This window comes from Octopus bimaculoides, chromosome 4, assembly GCF_046866305.1.
Source record: "Octopus bimaculoides isolate indiv1 chromosome 4, ASM4686630v1, whole genome shotgun sequence".
In the NCBI taxonomy this organism is placed as follows: Eukaryota; Metazoa; Mollusca; class Cephalopoda; order Octopoda; family Octopodidae; genus Octopus; species Octopus bimaculoides.
In genome coordinates, this window is record NC_142931.1 from 3,497,294 (window position 1) to 3,514,793 (window position 17,500).

At 37.7% G+C, this 17,500-nt stretch overlaps 2 protein-coding genes across 5 annotated transcripts in view; one reads left to right on the forward strand and one right to left on the reverse strand.

Annotated features, from left to right (window-relative positions):
- LOC106869994 (uncharacterized) overlaps positions 1 to 12,942 on the reverse strand; it is a 51,475-nt gene extending 38,533 nt beyond the window's left edge. For 3 of the 4 annotated variants that reach the window (XR_016241351.1, XR_016241350.1, XM_089350171.1), the window contains exons 1-5: positions 12,827 to 12,942; positions 12,272 to 12,370; positions 8,208 to 8,273; positions 4,550 to 4,693; positions 2,430 to 2,701 (exon numbers count right to left, since the gene is read on the reverse strand). Coding sequence is in view for 1 of the 4 variants with exons in the window: in XM_089350171.1 (XP_089206297.1) it covers positions 2,430 to 2,701; positions 4,550 to 4,693; positions 8,208 to 8,267 (476 nt within the window). In the remaining 3 variants the exon portion in view is untranslated. Of the gene's footprint in view, positions 1 to 2,429; positions 2,702 to 4,549; positions 4,694 to 8,207; positions 8,274 to 12,271; positions 12,371 to 12,516; positions 12,538 to 12,826 lie in introns of those variants that run through there. The other variant, XR_016241352.1, reaches the window with a different exon arrangement.
- On the forward strand, positions 11,060 to 11,452 carry LOC149135884 (uncharacterized). The gene has a single exon (XM_089350031.1). The coding sequence runs from the start codon at positions 11,060 to 11,062 to the stop codon at positions 11,450 to 11,452; it is 393 nt and encodes a 130-aa protein (XP_089206157.1).
- Positions 12,943 to 17,500: the final 4,558 nt, after the last annotated feature.

Genomic DNA, 17,500 nt, shown 5'->3' on the forward strand with positions numbered 1-17,500 from the left:
TCTGTTGAGGATCGCAACAGTGATCAGTGCTCAGTATAGCGTAATACCGTTTGAAAAGTTATGGTTGCAAAGAAAGCAAATACTGAGGGATCGAAAGGTGATTTATTGATGCATTACAAAACCCGTCTTCATACTGCTGCCACGATACCCCAAAACATTCAACATATTGAAACATCTTCCATGTAATCCTGATCTTGCTCTCCTTTCAACTGTCGTCTGCTTCTTCTACTCAAAGATCTTAAGAGATCGCCGATTTACCCCGATCCAGAAGGCAATGGAAGTAGTGCACGCATGGCTGATCTCTCAGTTGGAAAGATCTTTCCGAGAGCATAAAGATGCACAAAGATAGACCAAGGTGGATTAAGACGGATTGACTGTGGTGAAGATTAAAGGAGAACAAGTTGAAGAATGATGTAGTATTTTTTAAAAAACTAATAATTGATAAAAATGAGATCCCTCAATGCTGTTGTTTGAAACAGAGATAAATGCAGTCGTTTACAGTAATAAGAAGGACAACTTAATGTAGCAAGATCAAATCTGAACCGTGTTGAGTCAAGAAACACCACCCCCGCAACTCTTGTGCCACTACTTTCATAAACAACAGGAAAAATATTATAAATGCGTCACTGGTACGAACGCACGCGTGCACACACACACACACAGAGGAGGAGGAGAGAAGGGAGGAGGAGAGAGAGGGAGGAGAGAGAGGGAGGAGAGAGAGAGAGGGAGAAGCGAGAGGGAGAAGAGAGAGGGAGAAGAGAGAGGGAGAAGAGAGAGGGAGAAGAGAGAGGGAGAAGAGAGGGAGGAGAGAGAGGAGGAGGAGAAGGAGAGAAGGGGAGGAGGAGAGAAGGGGAAGAGAGAGAGAGGGAGAAAGTTAGGGAGAAGTGTAGCGATATGTAAATACAAAGACAAAGACACATGAATGACTTTTAATCTTCGCTGTTCTGCTAGTTCTTCAGGCTGACGGGTGGCGCTTGAAGTTGCAGCGAATTTCATTTTGGCAATAAATTTGACTTTACTCTTGGTATTGAGTCGCCTCATCGTTATATGTCCAGATAAGTTAATTTTAACTTTAAGATAATTACTTTATATTAACACACACACACACACACACACACACACACACACACACACACACACACACACACAAACACACACACAAGGCTGATGATTGATAAGAGGACAGAAAAACTGAATTCTTTACTATAAAACCATTTTGCAGAGAGACAGAAAGGAGACGCGAATCACTATTAACATCCAACTTTAAGTGAACCTCTTCTGCATCAGAAGGTCGCAAACCACCGTTAATCGTCTCAGATCTAAATAGATCATTGCGTTACACATGAGGGTTTATTCTCTAGAAGATCACATTCCCGAAACTCTAAAAGCCATCAACTCAGCCTGTTGTGTCAGGATAAGTCTGACAACGTGCAGGGAACAAAGTTCATCTGACAATGACACACAGCATCCCCCCCCCCCCGCCGTTTTCTTCATTTTCTCTTTACAAAAGCAATAACTAACCAGTCTTCAGAATCAGACACCTTACCATTCTTATTTCCTTCACATTCGATTAGGTGAAAGTCCTTTTGTAAGGATTCGAGGGCCCCCAAAAGAGAATCTCTCTGGAAAACCTTCTCAGCGTTCACACTAAGATTCTCATCTAGTATAAAATCGGTATTTCCACCTTCCTACAAAGATCCAAGACATGAACTAGAAACGGTCAACATATTAAGACTCTGGAAGCTTTTAGCAGTATTCCCCGTCCGTTTCAGATCACGCACTTTAAATGCTCCATCGAGCCAACAACACCAGCGGCATTGAATCCACTTTATACAGATATAAAATGAAGATGGCTTCAGTCACATGTCCTCCATTGGATCCTCTACGACCAGATCCTTTATAATCGACGATAATGTGAAATACATTTGTTGTTTAAAATATTTATTTGAAGAGAAGCATCAAAGTTTCAAAAGAAGGTAATCTGATTGATCGCCAATAATATTGGAGATCAATATTTTATGGAGATAGCTAATATAAAGGAGAGAAGTATCCAGCACTGCCAGGAGAGCAAGTAAAACTGATTCTGCCCCAAAGATATTCCTTCCTTTTCAATCTGCAGCAACCGAAGCAGGACATCAAGGTTTATAGTAAATAGTGATCAAATGATTCACGTTTAATGGTGATGATGATTATGGTTATGGAGGAAGAGGAGGAAGAGGAAGGGGAGGAGGATATCGCCAGATTCCAAAAACAACCATTAGTAAGTATCATAGCGCCTTGCGAGAAAACTAGGGCTTGTGATGTTGATGTTCTTTGCAGAACAGTACCAAAAAAGATTTTTAAAATCTTTCTTTTCATTATTTCCCCTGGCACCGAATTATGAGGATCCGATTCCAGAGAGTAAAGAGATATAAACTTCAGTTACTGACTCGGGTAGCAAAGAAATGAAAGCTGCTGCTCTAATCTTCAGTTGTCGACGATGAGCCAAGACATCTCGGACGGCATCGACGAACGAAGTCTTTTCTTCTCTTCCTCTCATTATTGGCTCAATTGTTTTAGCATGTGAATCGCTATCAAACGAATTCATTTGTGTCTTGGTAGCACTACTTCCGAGAACCTTGTTTAAATGATAGTCAGATACAGGCTTCCACGCTTTCACCCGATTAGCAGCTTTGGCCTTTTCTTGTTCTAGTTTCATTATCTGTGGATGGAAAAAAAATCAATGTTAAGTTTCATATATCGATACTGTGTCCCCCACTTTCTCTTTTTCACCGACGTTCTCTCTCTCTCTCTCTCTCTCTCTCTCTCTCTCTCTCTCTCTCTCTCTCTCTCTCTCTCTCTCTCTCTCTCTCTCTCTCTCTCTCTCTCTTTATCACTCACTCTCTTTGTCCTTGTCTTTCGCTCTCTCCGCGCCTCTCATTTTCATTTACTCAATGTGTAATCATTTTCTCCATTTTTCTTTTATCTTCTGTTGGTCAGTTAATTTCCTTTATTGAAGTAAAGCTACACTTTTTCTAATTTCAGAATTAAATCAAATGTTTTCCAGTTTGATGTTGTGACAGAAATCCTTTCCAAGCCTTCTCCACGCAATAAATAACGAGAGAATTTCCTTAAAATACAGCTACTCATTTAACATCACACCTGCTCCAGTTATTAAGTTGTATGTCCATCGGTGCGTATACCGGATATTATGCACTCCTAAATCTCGTATATTGATCACAATTTTGCTATAGTTTACTGAAGAAAAGATGGATTTCTCTAGCAATCTGATTGGTTGACCGGAATAAATTTCAATGGAAAAAGAAAACAGAACACCCAAGTCCTAAGAAACGAGTGAGAATCAACCCAAACTGTCATATATTGATGTAGAATTGCAAGAACTTGCCACACTTTTTGACAAAGTTGTTTATCACATAACAAACCACAAACAATGAGACCTCAGCCTACTTGTAAAAATAGGTGGATGGCTGTGTGACTTGACCAATGCAAACTGCCACTTAAAGCTATCCGGACCTTGTCAAAAGCATTCACTATACAGAGTGGAATACTAGAGAGGATTTGAATTTCTTCAAAGCGAACATCGTGAAAACTCTATCTTCTCACCTTAACATGTTCACGGGTTGCTTTGTTCTTTAATAATGATAAATCTTACAATATTAACATCATTGCCAATACCCTAAACCCCAACCCTAACTCTAAACCTAACCCTAAACCCCAACCCTAACTCTAAACCTAACCCTAAACCCCAACCCTAACTCTAAACCTAATCCTAACCCTAAATCCACATATTTCACGTCATAATTCGTCTTTGAAACCAATTAAAAGTCAGATTTACATTTTTCATCTATTTATTACTGGTTTCAATATTTGATAGCGGCCAAGCTGTGGCACCTCCTTAATGAGTTTCCAATCAATTATATTAACACCATTACTTTGTTTGTAATCTATTTTATCGATCTCGGAAGATGACAAAAGGCTGGGTCAATCAGGAGAAAAGGAAAATTCGTTTCATAGGTGAATCGGATAAACGGTTATCTGAAATATCGATGTCTGTCGTTCTCATTCCTTTCTGAGTCGAGTCGTTTCGCTTGGCTTTGAGATATACTGGGTTTTTAAAAAAAAAACAAATATAATCCGTCTTTAAAGGGAATTTTCCTGGACGAAATATCGCAGCATAAAAGCTTTTAACAACACGCATTTACTAAGTACGTGACACTGATAACGTATTTTTGTTCGCCGCACCGATTTTCGCCACGCTAATACCGACACACAAATGCATAGATACACGCATACACACTCACAAAACACACACACGTGTGCACTCACACACACACGCCCCTTCCCATAAAACTTGTGTGAGCTGCAGAATTTCTACAAACCAAAGTCCGCTGAAAAGGCTTTGATCGATGGCAGAAGGTGCTGCCACGTAGTGAGACAGAACCGGAAACCTGAAAAACATTCCAGCATCTATAACAGTGAACATAACAATGAAAACATTTATCTTTCAATGAATGAATCAGGTGAAAGAGTCCAAGAGCCCAAGAATTACCTTCATTCTTTCTTGGTAACTTTTATAAGTGCGACCACGTTTCAAAGCCCGAATCGTCTTGTTTAAATCTTGAATTTTTCTTTTGGTCAACTCATATCCACCAGATTCCCAACTCCATGGAACGTCTTCTCCCTCAGGCAGGAGCTGCCAATAAATCAATTATCTTTTAGTTAAAACAACTGAAATGTCTACTAATCAGGTCTGGAAATTATATCAATAAACTTGCCCAACATTGATCTTAATTCATCTCTCTACTCTCACAGTTCTTTCTTTAAGTTACCATTCTGTATTACCCACAGTCTCCACACTCTCCCTTACACTTGCCAAATGAAATCATTGCTTTGATTAAAGACAGCTTTTTCTCTCAAATGAAGCAAAGCAAGAAGTGCTGTTCGCCCTTCTAGCCTGATGATCAGCATTTGGCACACCAGTAATAATACGCCGCAGGATTTCAGGCAGCACTCCGACGTGTTATAAGAAATTGCTTAACATTTACCTAAAACTAAAATAGATGTGAGTGGAAGCGTACGGCTTAATGGTTAGTGTGTAGGGCGTTGGCCTCATGATCATAAGGTTGTAATTTCGATTCGTGGACTGGACGACGCGTTGTGTTCCTGAGCAAAAACATTTCATTTCACGTTGCTGCAATGCATTCATCTGGCAAAGGTGAGTCACCCTACGACGGACCAGCGTTCAATCCAGTGGGGAACCGGAAAACCAATCCGTATAAGTCCGCAGGGTTCGAGCGAGAAGGATGCTTTTAAAATAGACGTAAATAAGTGACACTACAATAACAAGAATATTAAGGACATTAAAATTTGGAAAGGTTCGGCTACCAATATTCGCCATCGCTGTCCAAGTGTATTGTTTATGGGACACGAGAGAAGAACCAGCTTTAGTGCATAGCCAAATACTTATCAGATGGATGAAAAGAAATGCCAAGTAGAAATTAAAATGGATTGTCGCTAAACATATCATTAAATTAGTTGTGGTGATATTCTGAGATGCTCTGCGGGTTTTTATAGATAGAGAATTATCTCCCTTGCCGGACATTGTTAACAGCGCATAACAGGAACCGGGAGAGGATATAAATGGTGGCCTGGAATGTGTGGGGAGGAGTTACTGGTGTGAGATTCCCCGTGGTGTATCAGAACCTGGACATAGACAAGCGTCTTTCATAGTGTTAAGCTTTCTTCCACGGACAATATAACCCGGGTAAAAGTCATGCAGGTTGTTACTCTTTGACGTGAATCCACTCCTACCAGCTAAGAAAACATTCCAGTTTCAATACCAGCAGGAAATGAGTAAAACATTTAAAGTGGGGAATGATAACACGTGAAGGATGTATTGCATTATGAGAATGTCCACTGTTTATGTTGCTTTCACAGACTCATAACTGAAATACGAATAGAATGATTAGTTGTTGAGTGACTTTTTCGACTCCTGGGATATTGAGCAGGCTATCAAAGTGATTGGCAAATCTATCAAGGATCTCCAACTTTTCCTGGAGTACCGATTTACCGTCAAGAGCTATGAGTTTTGTTGTGCTTCTTCTCTGTGAGCCATATACTTCTCGAAGTCCTGAAGAAAACGCTTTCGTCTTTATCAGCTCTTCACCTTTGGCCTCCCATTAATCTGATTTCAGATTTCTAGTATATTGTTGCAGCTTCCATTTTGCTTCCACTAATTTTCCTGTTTTACCTTGTGTTGTAATTTAGCTGCCTTGCCTATGCAAAGTTCCCTTCCTTTGGCAGGGTCTGTAGTTGGATGTCGTTGTTGTTGAACCAATCTTGATGTTTTTTCACCAGTTGCCTAGGATTCGTTGAGCACCTTAGATGTCTATGTATGCATTATTAATCGACTTCACAAAAGCTTTCAACTCAGTCTCCTGCGATGGCTTTGGATTGTTCTTTGAAAACAGAAATGTCCTCGAAGGTCCATCAAATTGATTAGGTTCCTGCATGAAGGAATGCAGGCATTTATAGTATAAAGTAGCAACACCTCAAGCGAGATTTTGGTGACAAATGGAATTAAACAAAGGTGCGTACTTGCTGCACACTGTTTTCTCTCTATCTTGCAGTAGTGTTGGCAGTTCCTTCGAAGAAGTTGGAGGGGGGGTTATTTACATAGAGACGCAGCCTGATGCTAATCTATTCAATATCACGCAGTACAAAGCAAAGACACACACTACGAAGATCCTAGTGCGAGAGATGTTCGTTGATGATAATGCGCTGAATATCTTTAGTGCTGAAGATATGCAGAAACTGGAAGAATAACTTTGCCAGAACTGCGCAACAGTGCTGCTAAAAGGTCAACATCAGAAAAACCGAATGCCTTTCCCAAAAGGTAGAGAACCTACCTGCCCCTATAACAGAAGATAACATCACTATTAGACGTGAAGGGCTGGTCCAGTGCAAAACATTCAAAGGCCTGAGCATCGACCATTTCTGGAAATCACATAGAAAACATGCAGAACAGTGCTTCAATTGGCAGGCTACAGGTGACATGTTTTCATCCGGGTTCAAATGTAAGGTATATCAGTCTATAGTGCTTTCTTCCCAGTTGTACAGAGCTAAAACCTGGACAGTCTATAAAGCTTAAGTAGACAAGTTACATACATATAGGATGAGGCAGCTACAATGCGTTATGAATATCATTCTGTGTAGCTCCTAATGTTAGAAACCATTATTGTTGGGAATAATCCGTAGAGAGGGTGTATATCTTCATTATTATTTGTGTTTAGGAAGTGAGTCTTTACTATTGCGCTGGCAGTAGGTAGTGGAGGGGAAGTAACTCTTCGCCAAATAGAATTCCTGAAATGTCATCCATTTTGAAATGGAATTGTTTCGCTTCATTTATGTCTACAAACTTTCTGAAAAGCATTTTTCAATGAATGTGAAAAGTAAACAGTTAGGTCCAGCGTTCGCAAGCTCTGCTTGAGTGGGATTCAAAGCGGTCAGGGTGAGGAGTTCTAGTCGGTGGACCTGAGGTTTTTGGACGGAATGTTTAGTTACAAGGTTTAAGATTGGCAAGAGGATGTAAGATGGCTGTTACGGTGAAAACGGGCATTTATGAGATACAGCTGGCTAATTCAGTGGAGCAGTAACTACTACAGCAGTGATCAGAGAGAGACATGGAGAGACACATAGACAGACAGACAGACAGACAGACAGAGACAGACAGACAGAGACAGACAGAAAGATAGACAGAGACAGAGAGGGGAGAGAGAGACACATGGAGAGAAAGAGAGAGTGTGACAGAGAAAGAAAAAGAGTGGCAGAGAAAGAGAAAGATAGAGAGAGTGAGTGAGAGGGAGAAAGAAGGAGAGTGAGAGGGAGAGAGAAGGAGAGTGAGAGGGGGAGAGAGAGAGGGGGAGGGAGTATGCTGTACTTTGGTCGGAGGCTACTGGTTTCGTACGAAGTTCACACTAAACTTTCTCTCCGTTACTTTACGATTAATTAAAAATGTTGATTATAGTTCGGGAAAAAGAAAAGAGCTTTTTCATTATTGTTGTTGAATGCTGAGCTGATTGATCAGGACATCACGCATTTCAGACTGTAGCAACACTGCCCTCCTATTCAGGAATAATAGTTAGGGGCTGTTTAATTAGCAAAGCTAACTTAATGAAATTAAGAAATCGTTGCAGATGACAACTTACATTTTCCATCTCAGTCACAGATGGATCATTTTTTTCTTCTTCTTTCTTTTCACTTGACATCGAAATCTATCAACAATTGAGATAATAAATATAAGAATTACATCTCTCTTACGCTTGCGCCTATATATATATATATATATATATATATATATATATATATCGCGCATATATATATATATATATATATATATATATATATATATATATATATATATATATATATATATATATATATATATATATATATATATATATATATATATATATATATATATATATATATATATATATATATATATATATATATATATATATATATATATATATATATATATATATATATATATATATATATATATATATATATATATATATATATATATATATATAGGCGCAAGCGTAGCTGTGTGGTAAGTAGCTTGCTTATCAACCACATGGTTCCGGGTTCAGTCTCACTGCGTGTCAACTTAAGCAAGTGTTTTCTTCTATAGACTCGGGCCGACCAAAGCCTTGTGAGTGGATTTGGTAGACAGAAACTGGAAGAAGCCGGTCGTATACACACACACACACACACACACACACACACACACAAATGTATATATACGACGGGCTTCTTTCAGTTTCCGTCTACCAAATCCATTCACGAGCCTTTGGTCGGCCCGAGGCTATAGTAGAAGACATTTTCCCAAGGTGCTTTGCAGTGTGACTGAACCCGGAACCATGCTGTTGGTTAATATATGTATATATATATATGTATTTATATTTATATATATTATTTGTACATGTAGATTATGTTCTCGCAGCATGTTTGGATGCTTAAACATACAAACGCGTGCGCGCTAGTACATATATAAAGATCGATCGATCGATCGATCGATCGATCGATCGATAGACAGACAAATATACAACCAAACTTTGTATGTCAAATTTTGGCACTAGGCCAGCAATTTTGGGAGAGAGTATGAATCGTTTACATCGAACCCCAGTGTCCAGCTTGGCACCTATTCTATCGACTCGAAATGAATAAAAGGAAAATTCCACTATGGTGGAATTAGAACTCAGAATGCAAAGACAGACGAAATTCTGCTAAGCATTTATTTGGTATGTATTTAGTTCCGTGATCGAGGAATCTATGAAGACATGGTGCTAAAGAAGATCGGTTTAAGAAAAAATATGTAAAAAATAGAAAGTATGCTTGAAGAAAAGTCGTTTAAAAGTCGGTCGATTCATTTAAGACGTTTTTCATTTCCTTGTGAGTTGTTTCCAAATGTAACAAATTTTAAAGTAACTTGCTACTAACCGCCGAGCTTATGTGCTAGATATTGAAAACTAGTCAGGCATGAAATAGTATATCTAATCTAATCTAGCGTCAAATGCACAGTCTTTCCACTTCGCTAATTTACCTGAATATAATTGAAGTTTTAAAATTGCTTCTTTTAACTCTGAAACGACACCCAACACGAACTGAAGGTAATTAGAAGGAAAAAGAAGAGAAAAAAACTTGATAGTTTACACAGTTTCCATAAGCTACAGACACACACACACACACACATTAATATATATATATATATATGTATATATATATATATATATATATATATATATATATATATATATATATATATATATATATATATATATATATATGTGTGTGTGTGTGTGTGTGTGTGTATACTTGGGCGTTATGGAATAGGAATGGTGAACAGCAATGGGTTGCATCTGCTACAAATGATCTCCGAGCTAGGCTTGATTGTTGGGAATACTTTCTTTCATCTTAAGTTGAAGCATAAAGTTACCTGGATTCACCCAAGATCAAAGCAAGGTCACATGATTGACTTTTTATTAACTCGGAAAGCTGACTTACAAGATTTGTGCAATCTCAGAGTATTGCGAGGTGCTGATTGTGATACTGATCACAAAATGGTTAGGGCCAAGTTCAAGTTCAGGGTCTGTAAGAAGATTTTTAGTGCAGGTGTACGAGTGCCAAGGAAAATTGATGCAGAGCAACTGAAACGATCACAAGTTTTGCAGTTGTTTCAGAAGAGATGCAGCAATGTTTATTTTGAAGGTTCGTGGCAACCTTTTTCCGTGATGGAATATATAAAATGGGATCAGAAGTGTTAGGTTTTAAGAGGAGAGAGCACCGAGACTGGTTTGATTCCAATGATACAACAAAGAGGTCCACTCATGAAAAGCTCCTTGACCCAAACGTTAAGAACAAAGTGCAGCTAGAAAAGTTGTACAAGTCTCCGAAAGCAGACTTGCACAAAGAACTTAGGAGACTTAAAGACACTTGGTGGAGAAATTTGTCTGAGGAAGTACAGACAGCCTATGGTAAGAAGGACATTAGAAGTTTCTATAGTTTATTGCGGCGAGCTTTTGGACCCCAATCTTCATCATATATTCCCTTGCAGTCGAAAGATGTACATGAGATTATTAAAGATCCTCCTGGAATAATGAATAGATGGAGAGAACGCTTTGCAGATCTTTTCCACAATCCATCTGTAATGAACATGGATATCATAAACAACATTCCGCAAAGAGAGATAGTGCAACACATGGATGACACACCTTCCATTGAAAAAGTAAATCTGGCATTATGTAAACCGAGATCAGGTAAAGCTCCTGGATAGGATGGTATTCCAGTTGAAATCCTGAAAGCAGGTGGGGATCATATTTCATCTGAAATTCATAACCTGATAACTCGAGTTTGGAATGTATCTTCTGTGCCACAAGAATGGATAAATGGCATTTTAATCTCTGTATACTAGGGTAAGGGCCCGAAAGCGGTGTGTGGTAATTCTAGAAGGATAACTCTTCCGGCACAAACCGAAAAGATACTTTCAAGGATCATGTTAGATCGTCTTGTTGAGAATTTGTGTCCGCATGTGATTCCTGAAGAACAGTGTGGTTCCAGACCTGAGCGAAGAACAATGGACATGATGTTTTCTGTGAGGCAGGTTCAAGAGAAACGCTTAGAGGAACAAATGCCACTATACCAGGTCTTCATAGATTTAGTTAAGGTATTTGACTTTGTAAACAGTAAGGCACTATGGATTGTTTTGTGTAAATTTGGTTGCCCAACACATTTTGTGAGCATTTTTAAGGAACTACACAGAAACATGAAAGCTCAGGTAGTCTTTTATGGTGCGCTATCTCATGAATTTTCGGTGGACAACGGTGTCAAACAGGGAGATATTCTTGTCCCTACACTTTTCTCTGTTTATTTTGCTGTATTACTTTAGTATGCTTTCAAGGATTGCAACAGGAGAATCGGAATCAACTTTCGGATATCTGGTCATATTTTTAATTTGACCGGTTTAACTGCAAAGCAAAGATTTTCGAAATACTTGTCGGAGAATTACTTTACGCTGATGCTGCTGATTTGTTGGCACACTCAGAGGGGAATATGCAACATATAAGGGACAGATTTTCCACTGCATGTGTACATCTGATCTGAAACCCTACAAAATTCGCAGACAATCTGAAATGGCTAAACTCTTTCACACCAAAACATTGACTCTTTTAAATTTATTTGGATCGAAACAAGTCAATGGATGACATTCGTTCCCCGCCCCACTCAGCACCCCAACCACCACCACCGCACCCCATCACCACTACCCTCTTAAATAACCAAAGCTTTCTGTATTGATTCTATATTTAAGGTATGAGGAATTATGTACATAATTTACATTTGAAATCTCTGTATCTATATCTATCTATATCATACTTATACACGCGCGCGCACGCGTACGCATATATACACATATATATATATACATATATATATATATATATATATATATATATATATATATATATATATATATATATATATATATATATATATATATATATATATATATTATCTTTATGTGTAAATCTCTTTACCTATCTCTATATCTATATATGATCTATATATAATCTATAAAATAGGTGATGTACTTGAATTATCATCAGTATAACCATTTATGGCAAATTCCAAATCCCCACTTCTCCCTTCTGCTATCTCCATCTTTTATCAACATTGTTTAAATACTTCAAAAACGTGTTTTTAAACAAACCTTTAAGTATTACCAATCTCTTTTGTAGATTGTTAAAGACACTGGCTCAAGTCTCCGGTCTGAAATTTACTTCCTTCTTCGTCTTTTTTCTCGTAAGACCTGAAAAATATAAAGTGTCATGGCCGTTGATTTTCCCTCCCAGGGTAAATCTTTATGACTTAAATATAACGAGGAAAATATTTTTAGAGAAATTTTTGCAGGGGAAGTAACTTTTGCAATAAATAGTTTCTGAAGGAGTTGTTTACCTTGAATATTCCCTTAAAACTATAATATTGTACATATTTGGTAGTTTTAATCGGTTAACAACCATTAAAGTAACTCAAGCCGTAAGAGTTTCGTGTATTACACTTAATCACTTTTGATAAATGCTGTGCACGAAATTCTCCATCCTTGAGTAACTCTTGTAACTTTCTGCCGGTTAAAAATATTAAAGAAATGTACATGTATGCTAGTGAATGATGATATTTTTCCTTAATCGAAATGGACAAAGCTATAAATATGATGATTATATTTCATATTATTATATGAGTATCAAACCATGGAGATATATTTTACCTGGGAAGTATTCTTGCGAATATTAAATATAAGCGAAATGGATGGTTGTAGAAATGATGTCACATGTTACAATTAGGACTGTTGTGATGACGTCACAAACATACTGGACAAATTTCATTATAAATATTTGGCCGGGTGAAACAAAAAGTTTATCTAGGTTTAACGAGAAAAGAGTAAAATCTGTTTAAAATTTGTGCCAGAGTCATTTGAAGGTAAGGTGGTGAGGTGACAGAATGGCTAGAGCGTCGGCGGGGGAGGAATGGCTGATGGTAATTTTTATGAGTTCAAAACCTTCCTAAGTCAACTTTGACCTTTATCCTTCTGGGAGTCGATTCTTCGCTTAGAATCCTGTATTTTGTGTGACGAGAAATATCATAAGAGATCGTTCCATGCGCCCTTTTCTCTTGAAAGAGTTGAGCGAAGGGTTTAGGAATCGTCTTAAAACACAACTAAAATACTGGAACCGACAAAACACAGACCGATGTTGGTTATATCGTGGGACGACGAAGAAAGCAATATAGAATATATCATTAAACATTGATTTTGCCCTGAAAAATAGTATTGAGAACAAATTATGTTTCCATGGATAAAGTAAAGTAGTTTTGAACCCAAATGGAACGTAGGCATTCACACGGGTCATTTTTTTCTTTTCTTCATTTTTTTTCCCCCTATAACACTTAAATTGTTTTCTGTTTTCCAATGTGAAGCGTGGTGCAACGATAAAAGCTTTGAAACCAATGATACTGAAGAACAATCGATGTGAGCATTTTATAAAGGTTACCCATAGCGATATTTTGATACGAGGCTGTTGCAGTTGCTTTTATTTAACCTGGTTAACTTTCACACAAATCAATAAATTCTTTGTTTAATGATTTCTGTCTGATTTCTAACAAGCAGTTTCGGCTTCGTTCAGAACATGCAAGGTATTTGTCATTGAGGAGAGCAAATCAAGTCGAAACAGATTTCCGGCGATCCTCTGCTATTCCGAGTGAAGCCCTGTGCTTGTAATATAAAATGCAAAATATTTCAGCAACTGCCGTGCCATGCTTGTATAGACGTTGTAAATGTTATACACGCTGCTCTTTCTATTCGAGCGTTCTCAAATGCATCTATTCAAAACATATAAACATTCATTCATACATGAATACATACATATATACAGCCATGCATTCTTACATATATACATCCATCCATGCAGCCATGCATGCATGCATCCATCCATCTGTCACAGCATCTGTTTGTCTAACTTCAGGAATATCTGTAAAAGACACGGAAAATCCAATCACTAGCAGCGGCCGAAGACCATCATCCATCTGCACTTTTATATGTCTGTATTAAACCAATGCGACAGAAATAACGATAGACTTTATATACATACAAGTTCTCAAAACAATTCTTGAAACTATCCTAAGGCGACAGACCGCTTTTGATGAGAAATGGATTAAAGACGGGCCACTCACGTGTTGAAAGTGATCGCTAGGGACAATATGCTAACACGTAGTGATATGCATTGGAGAGTAGATACGTCTGTCTACAACTGTTATCACTCATAGCCAACATGTGGGGCTATGGACTCTCCATGTAGTAACGCAATAACCACCCTACTTAAATCACGAGGAATATACTAAAAGAAAATACCAACGACATGTGCTGTGGAATCGAACAGTTCGATAATAATATCATGGAGCTGTAAGTTTATAAGTTTACGGAACACCAACTGCAACTTAAGACAAAGAACTGACAAAAAATACAGAGTTTCTATTCTCCATGTTTCTTTATTGCCCACAAGGACCTAAACATAGAGAGGACAAACAAGGACATACAAAGGGATTAAGTCGATTACATCAACCCAAGTGCATAACTGGTACTTAATTTATCGACCTCGAAAGGCAAAGTCGACCTTGGTGGAATTTGAACTCAGAACGTAACGGCAGACGAAATATCGCCACGCATTTCGCCCGGCGTGCTAACGTTTCTGCCAGCTCACCGCCTTAATGAGTTCCTATTCTCCAGCCTGCTCAGGACAAATTATTAACTGTGTGTGTGTGTGTGTGTGTGTGTGTGTGTGTGTGTGTGTGTGTGTGTGTGTGTGTGTGTGTGTGTGTGTGTGTGGAAAAGTTGAAAAGGGTTTAAAAATCCATGCAGATCAAAGGTCAAAGGTAAAAAGTAAAATTGGAAAAAAGCAAGGACGAATGTTTAAAGATCTTTTAAACATTTTCGCTTTGAATCCGTCAGAATAAGTATTTTTATATTTGTTACATTCAGTGACTTTTATATATTAAAAAAGAAAAAAAATCAGCTTTGATGCCTAAGTCCATCTCATCAAATATTAAAAAGTTAAAGTCAAGGATCAAGAAATACGCACAAAAAATTGGAAATTAAAACGGTTCTGATATTGTCTGTTTAGTTAAGAACATGTTTCCCTCATCCTTATAATTCTACACAGATACTTCGTGGAAACCTTTATCGACAAAACTGTCACGTCTGGAAATCCTTTCTTCACCACATTTCCCAACAGTCATCAATTTACCGACCCGGAAACTTCAGATGAATTTAATCCTCCTCACAACCAATTATTGTTAGGAACCACACACGTGTTGCCACCAATATTTTCCGAGTCACGCAACAATCTATGTCAAAGAATGTTTAAATATATAATTAGTAATTACTGTATTACGGCAGAAATTAGTGCATTAATCTACCCACATAATTACAAAATTATATGATAATTTCAGGTTGTATACTAATGAATTGATACACTGAGTGCAAAGAATTTGCACTTACAAGCACTGAACTTAAAAAGAAAAACATTTCGGGCTACGTAAATACCTGCAAATGTCACAGATATACAACTTCATATATTTAGAGAAAACAAACAAAATAAAAAAAAACTTTCTTTTCTACTCTAGAATCAAGGCCTGAAATTCTTTTGGTGGGAGGGAACCAGTCGATTAGATCGACCTCAGTACGAAACTGGTACTTAATTTATCGACCCCGAAAGGATGAAAGGCAAAATCGACTTTGGCGGAATCTGAACTCAGAACGTAACAGCAGACAAAATACCGCCAATACCACAAAAATCTTTATTTCACTGACAGTAGAATTATTTGCTTGTCAAGAGAAATAACTCCTGGGAAAAAATTAAATAAATTACCTCCCTTGTACTTACAATTTTATTTAACTGTTTCTTCTCCCATTTTTATTTAGAATCCATTTTCCGGCACAAAATTAACAAATAAAAGAATACACAGATGAAATATTGCTTTAGCGATTGTGTAACAAATAGAATCTAGTCGGACAATTGTATAAATAAGTATTTACTCCATTGTTCCTCCTCTAAATACACTATTGACATAACCGTAACAGAACTGTTCAAATCTCGCCGAGGTGAAATTTGCCTTTCATCCCGCTGAGGTCGATCAAATAAAGTACCAGCCATGTACTAGGCTCCATTTAAGCTACTAACCCATCCCCTCAAAATAATTGGCATTGTGACTAAATTTGAGAATAAAGTCGTCACTAACGATGCATTTAGTAGCCATGGCTTTATCGATCCATGGTACCACTTCGCGAATCAGTTAATAAAGGAACCTCTACGTAGTCATTCAAGCTGCTAGAAATAGCAGTAAAATGTTTCTCGATAACTCTCCCCAATGTCATTAGGTACAAAGAAGTAGGATACTCATGAGTATAGCTAAGGTCGCTTCGAGCTGACCTGGAGCTAAAAACCAATCTTACAAAATAGTAAAATTATTCAATAATTTGAAATGTAGGATTACACGATTCCTTCTAAATTGTGCGCATGTGCGCGCGCATTTTTATAATTATTCTTTTATTCTTTTATTCTATTATTCTATTATTTGTTTTAGTCATTTGACTGCGGCCATGCTGGAGCACCGCCTTTAGTCGAACGTATCGACCCCCAGGACTTATTCTTTGTAAGCCTAGTACTTATTCTATCGCTCTCTTTTGCCGAATAGTTACGGGGACGTAAACACACCAACATCGGTTGTCAAGCAATGGTGGTGGAGGACAAACACAAGGCACACACACACACATGCACACACACACACATATGTATATATATATATATATATATATATATATATATATATATATATATATATATATATATATATATATATATTATATATATATATATAAATATATATATATGACGAGCTTCTTTCTGTTTCCGTCTACCAAATCCACTCACAAAGCTTTGGTCGGCCCGAGGTTATTGTAGAAGACACTTGCCCAAAGTGCTATGCAGTGGGACTGAACCCGGAACCATATGGTTGGGAAGCAAGCTACTTACCACACAGCCACGCTTGCGCATAAAATTTTAAAAAATTAGCGCACACAAGATTTTCCACATAAAACTGAATATTTTTTACTGAAGAAGCTTAGGAGGCCGTAACTCGTATGGATGCGGACATATTTTGCTAAAAATGAGAAAATCTGCACTTACTGCCCACTTCTGCGAATATCCACACCAAAAAAAGAGCTGCAGGATGTTGACCTGTCACAGAATCGGTACACAATTTGTATCGATCAACATTATATAGTGCTGTCCCCTCGAACAGCAGCAAGAGACCACGTGACCAATTGAATATTACTAATATTACATAGTACTGCTACATCTGATGCTATTAGTAGCCCACATGACCTATA

Bases quoted from the DNA above. Each gene is read 5' to 3' on its own strand.
- LOC149135884 (XM_089350031.1), top strand. From the start codon at position 11,060: ATGTTAGATCGTCTTGTTGAGAATTTGTGTCCGCATGTGATTCCTGAA.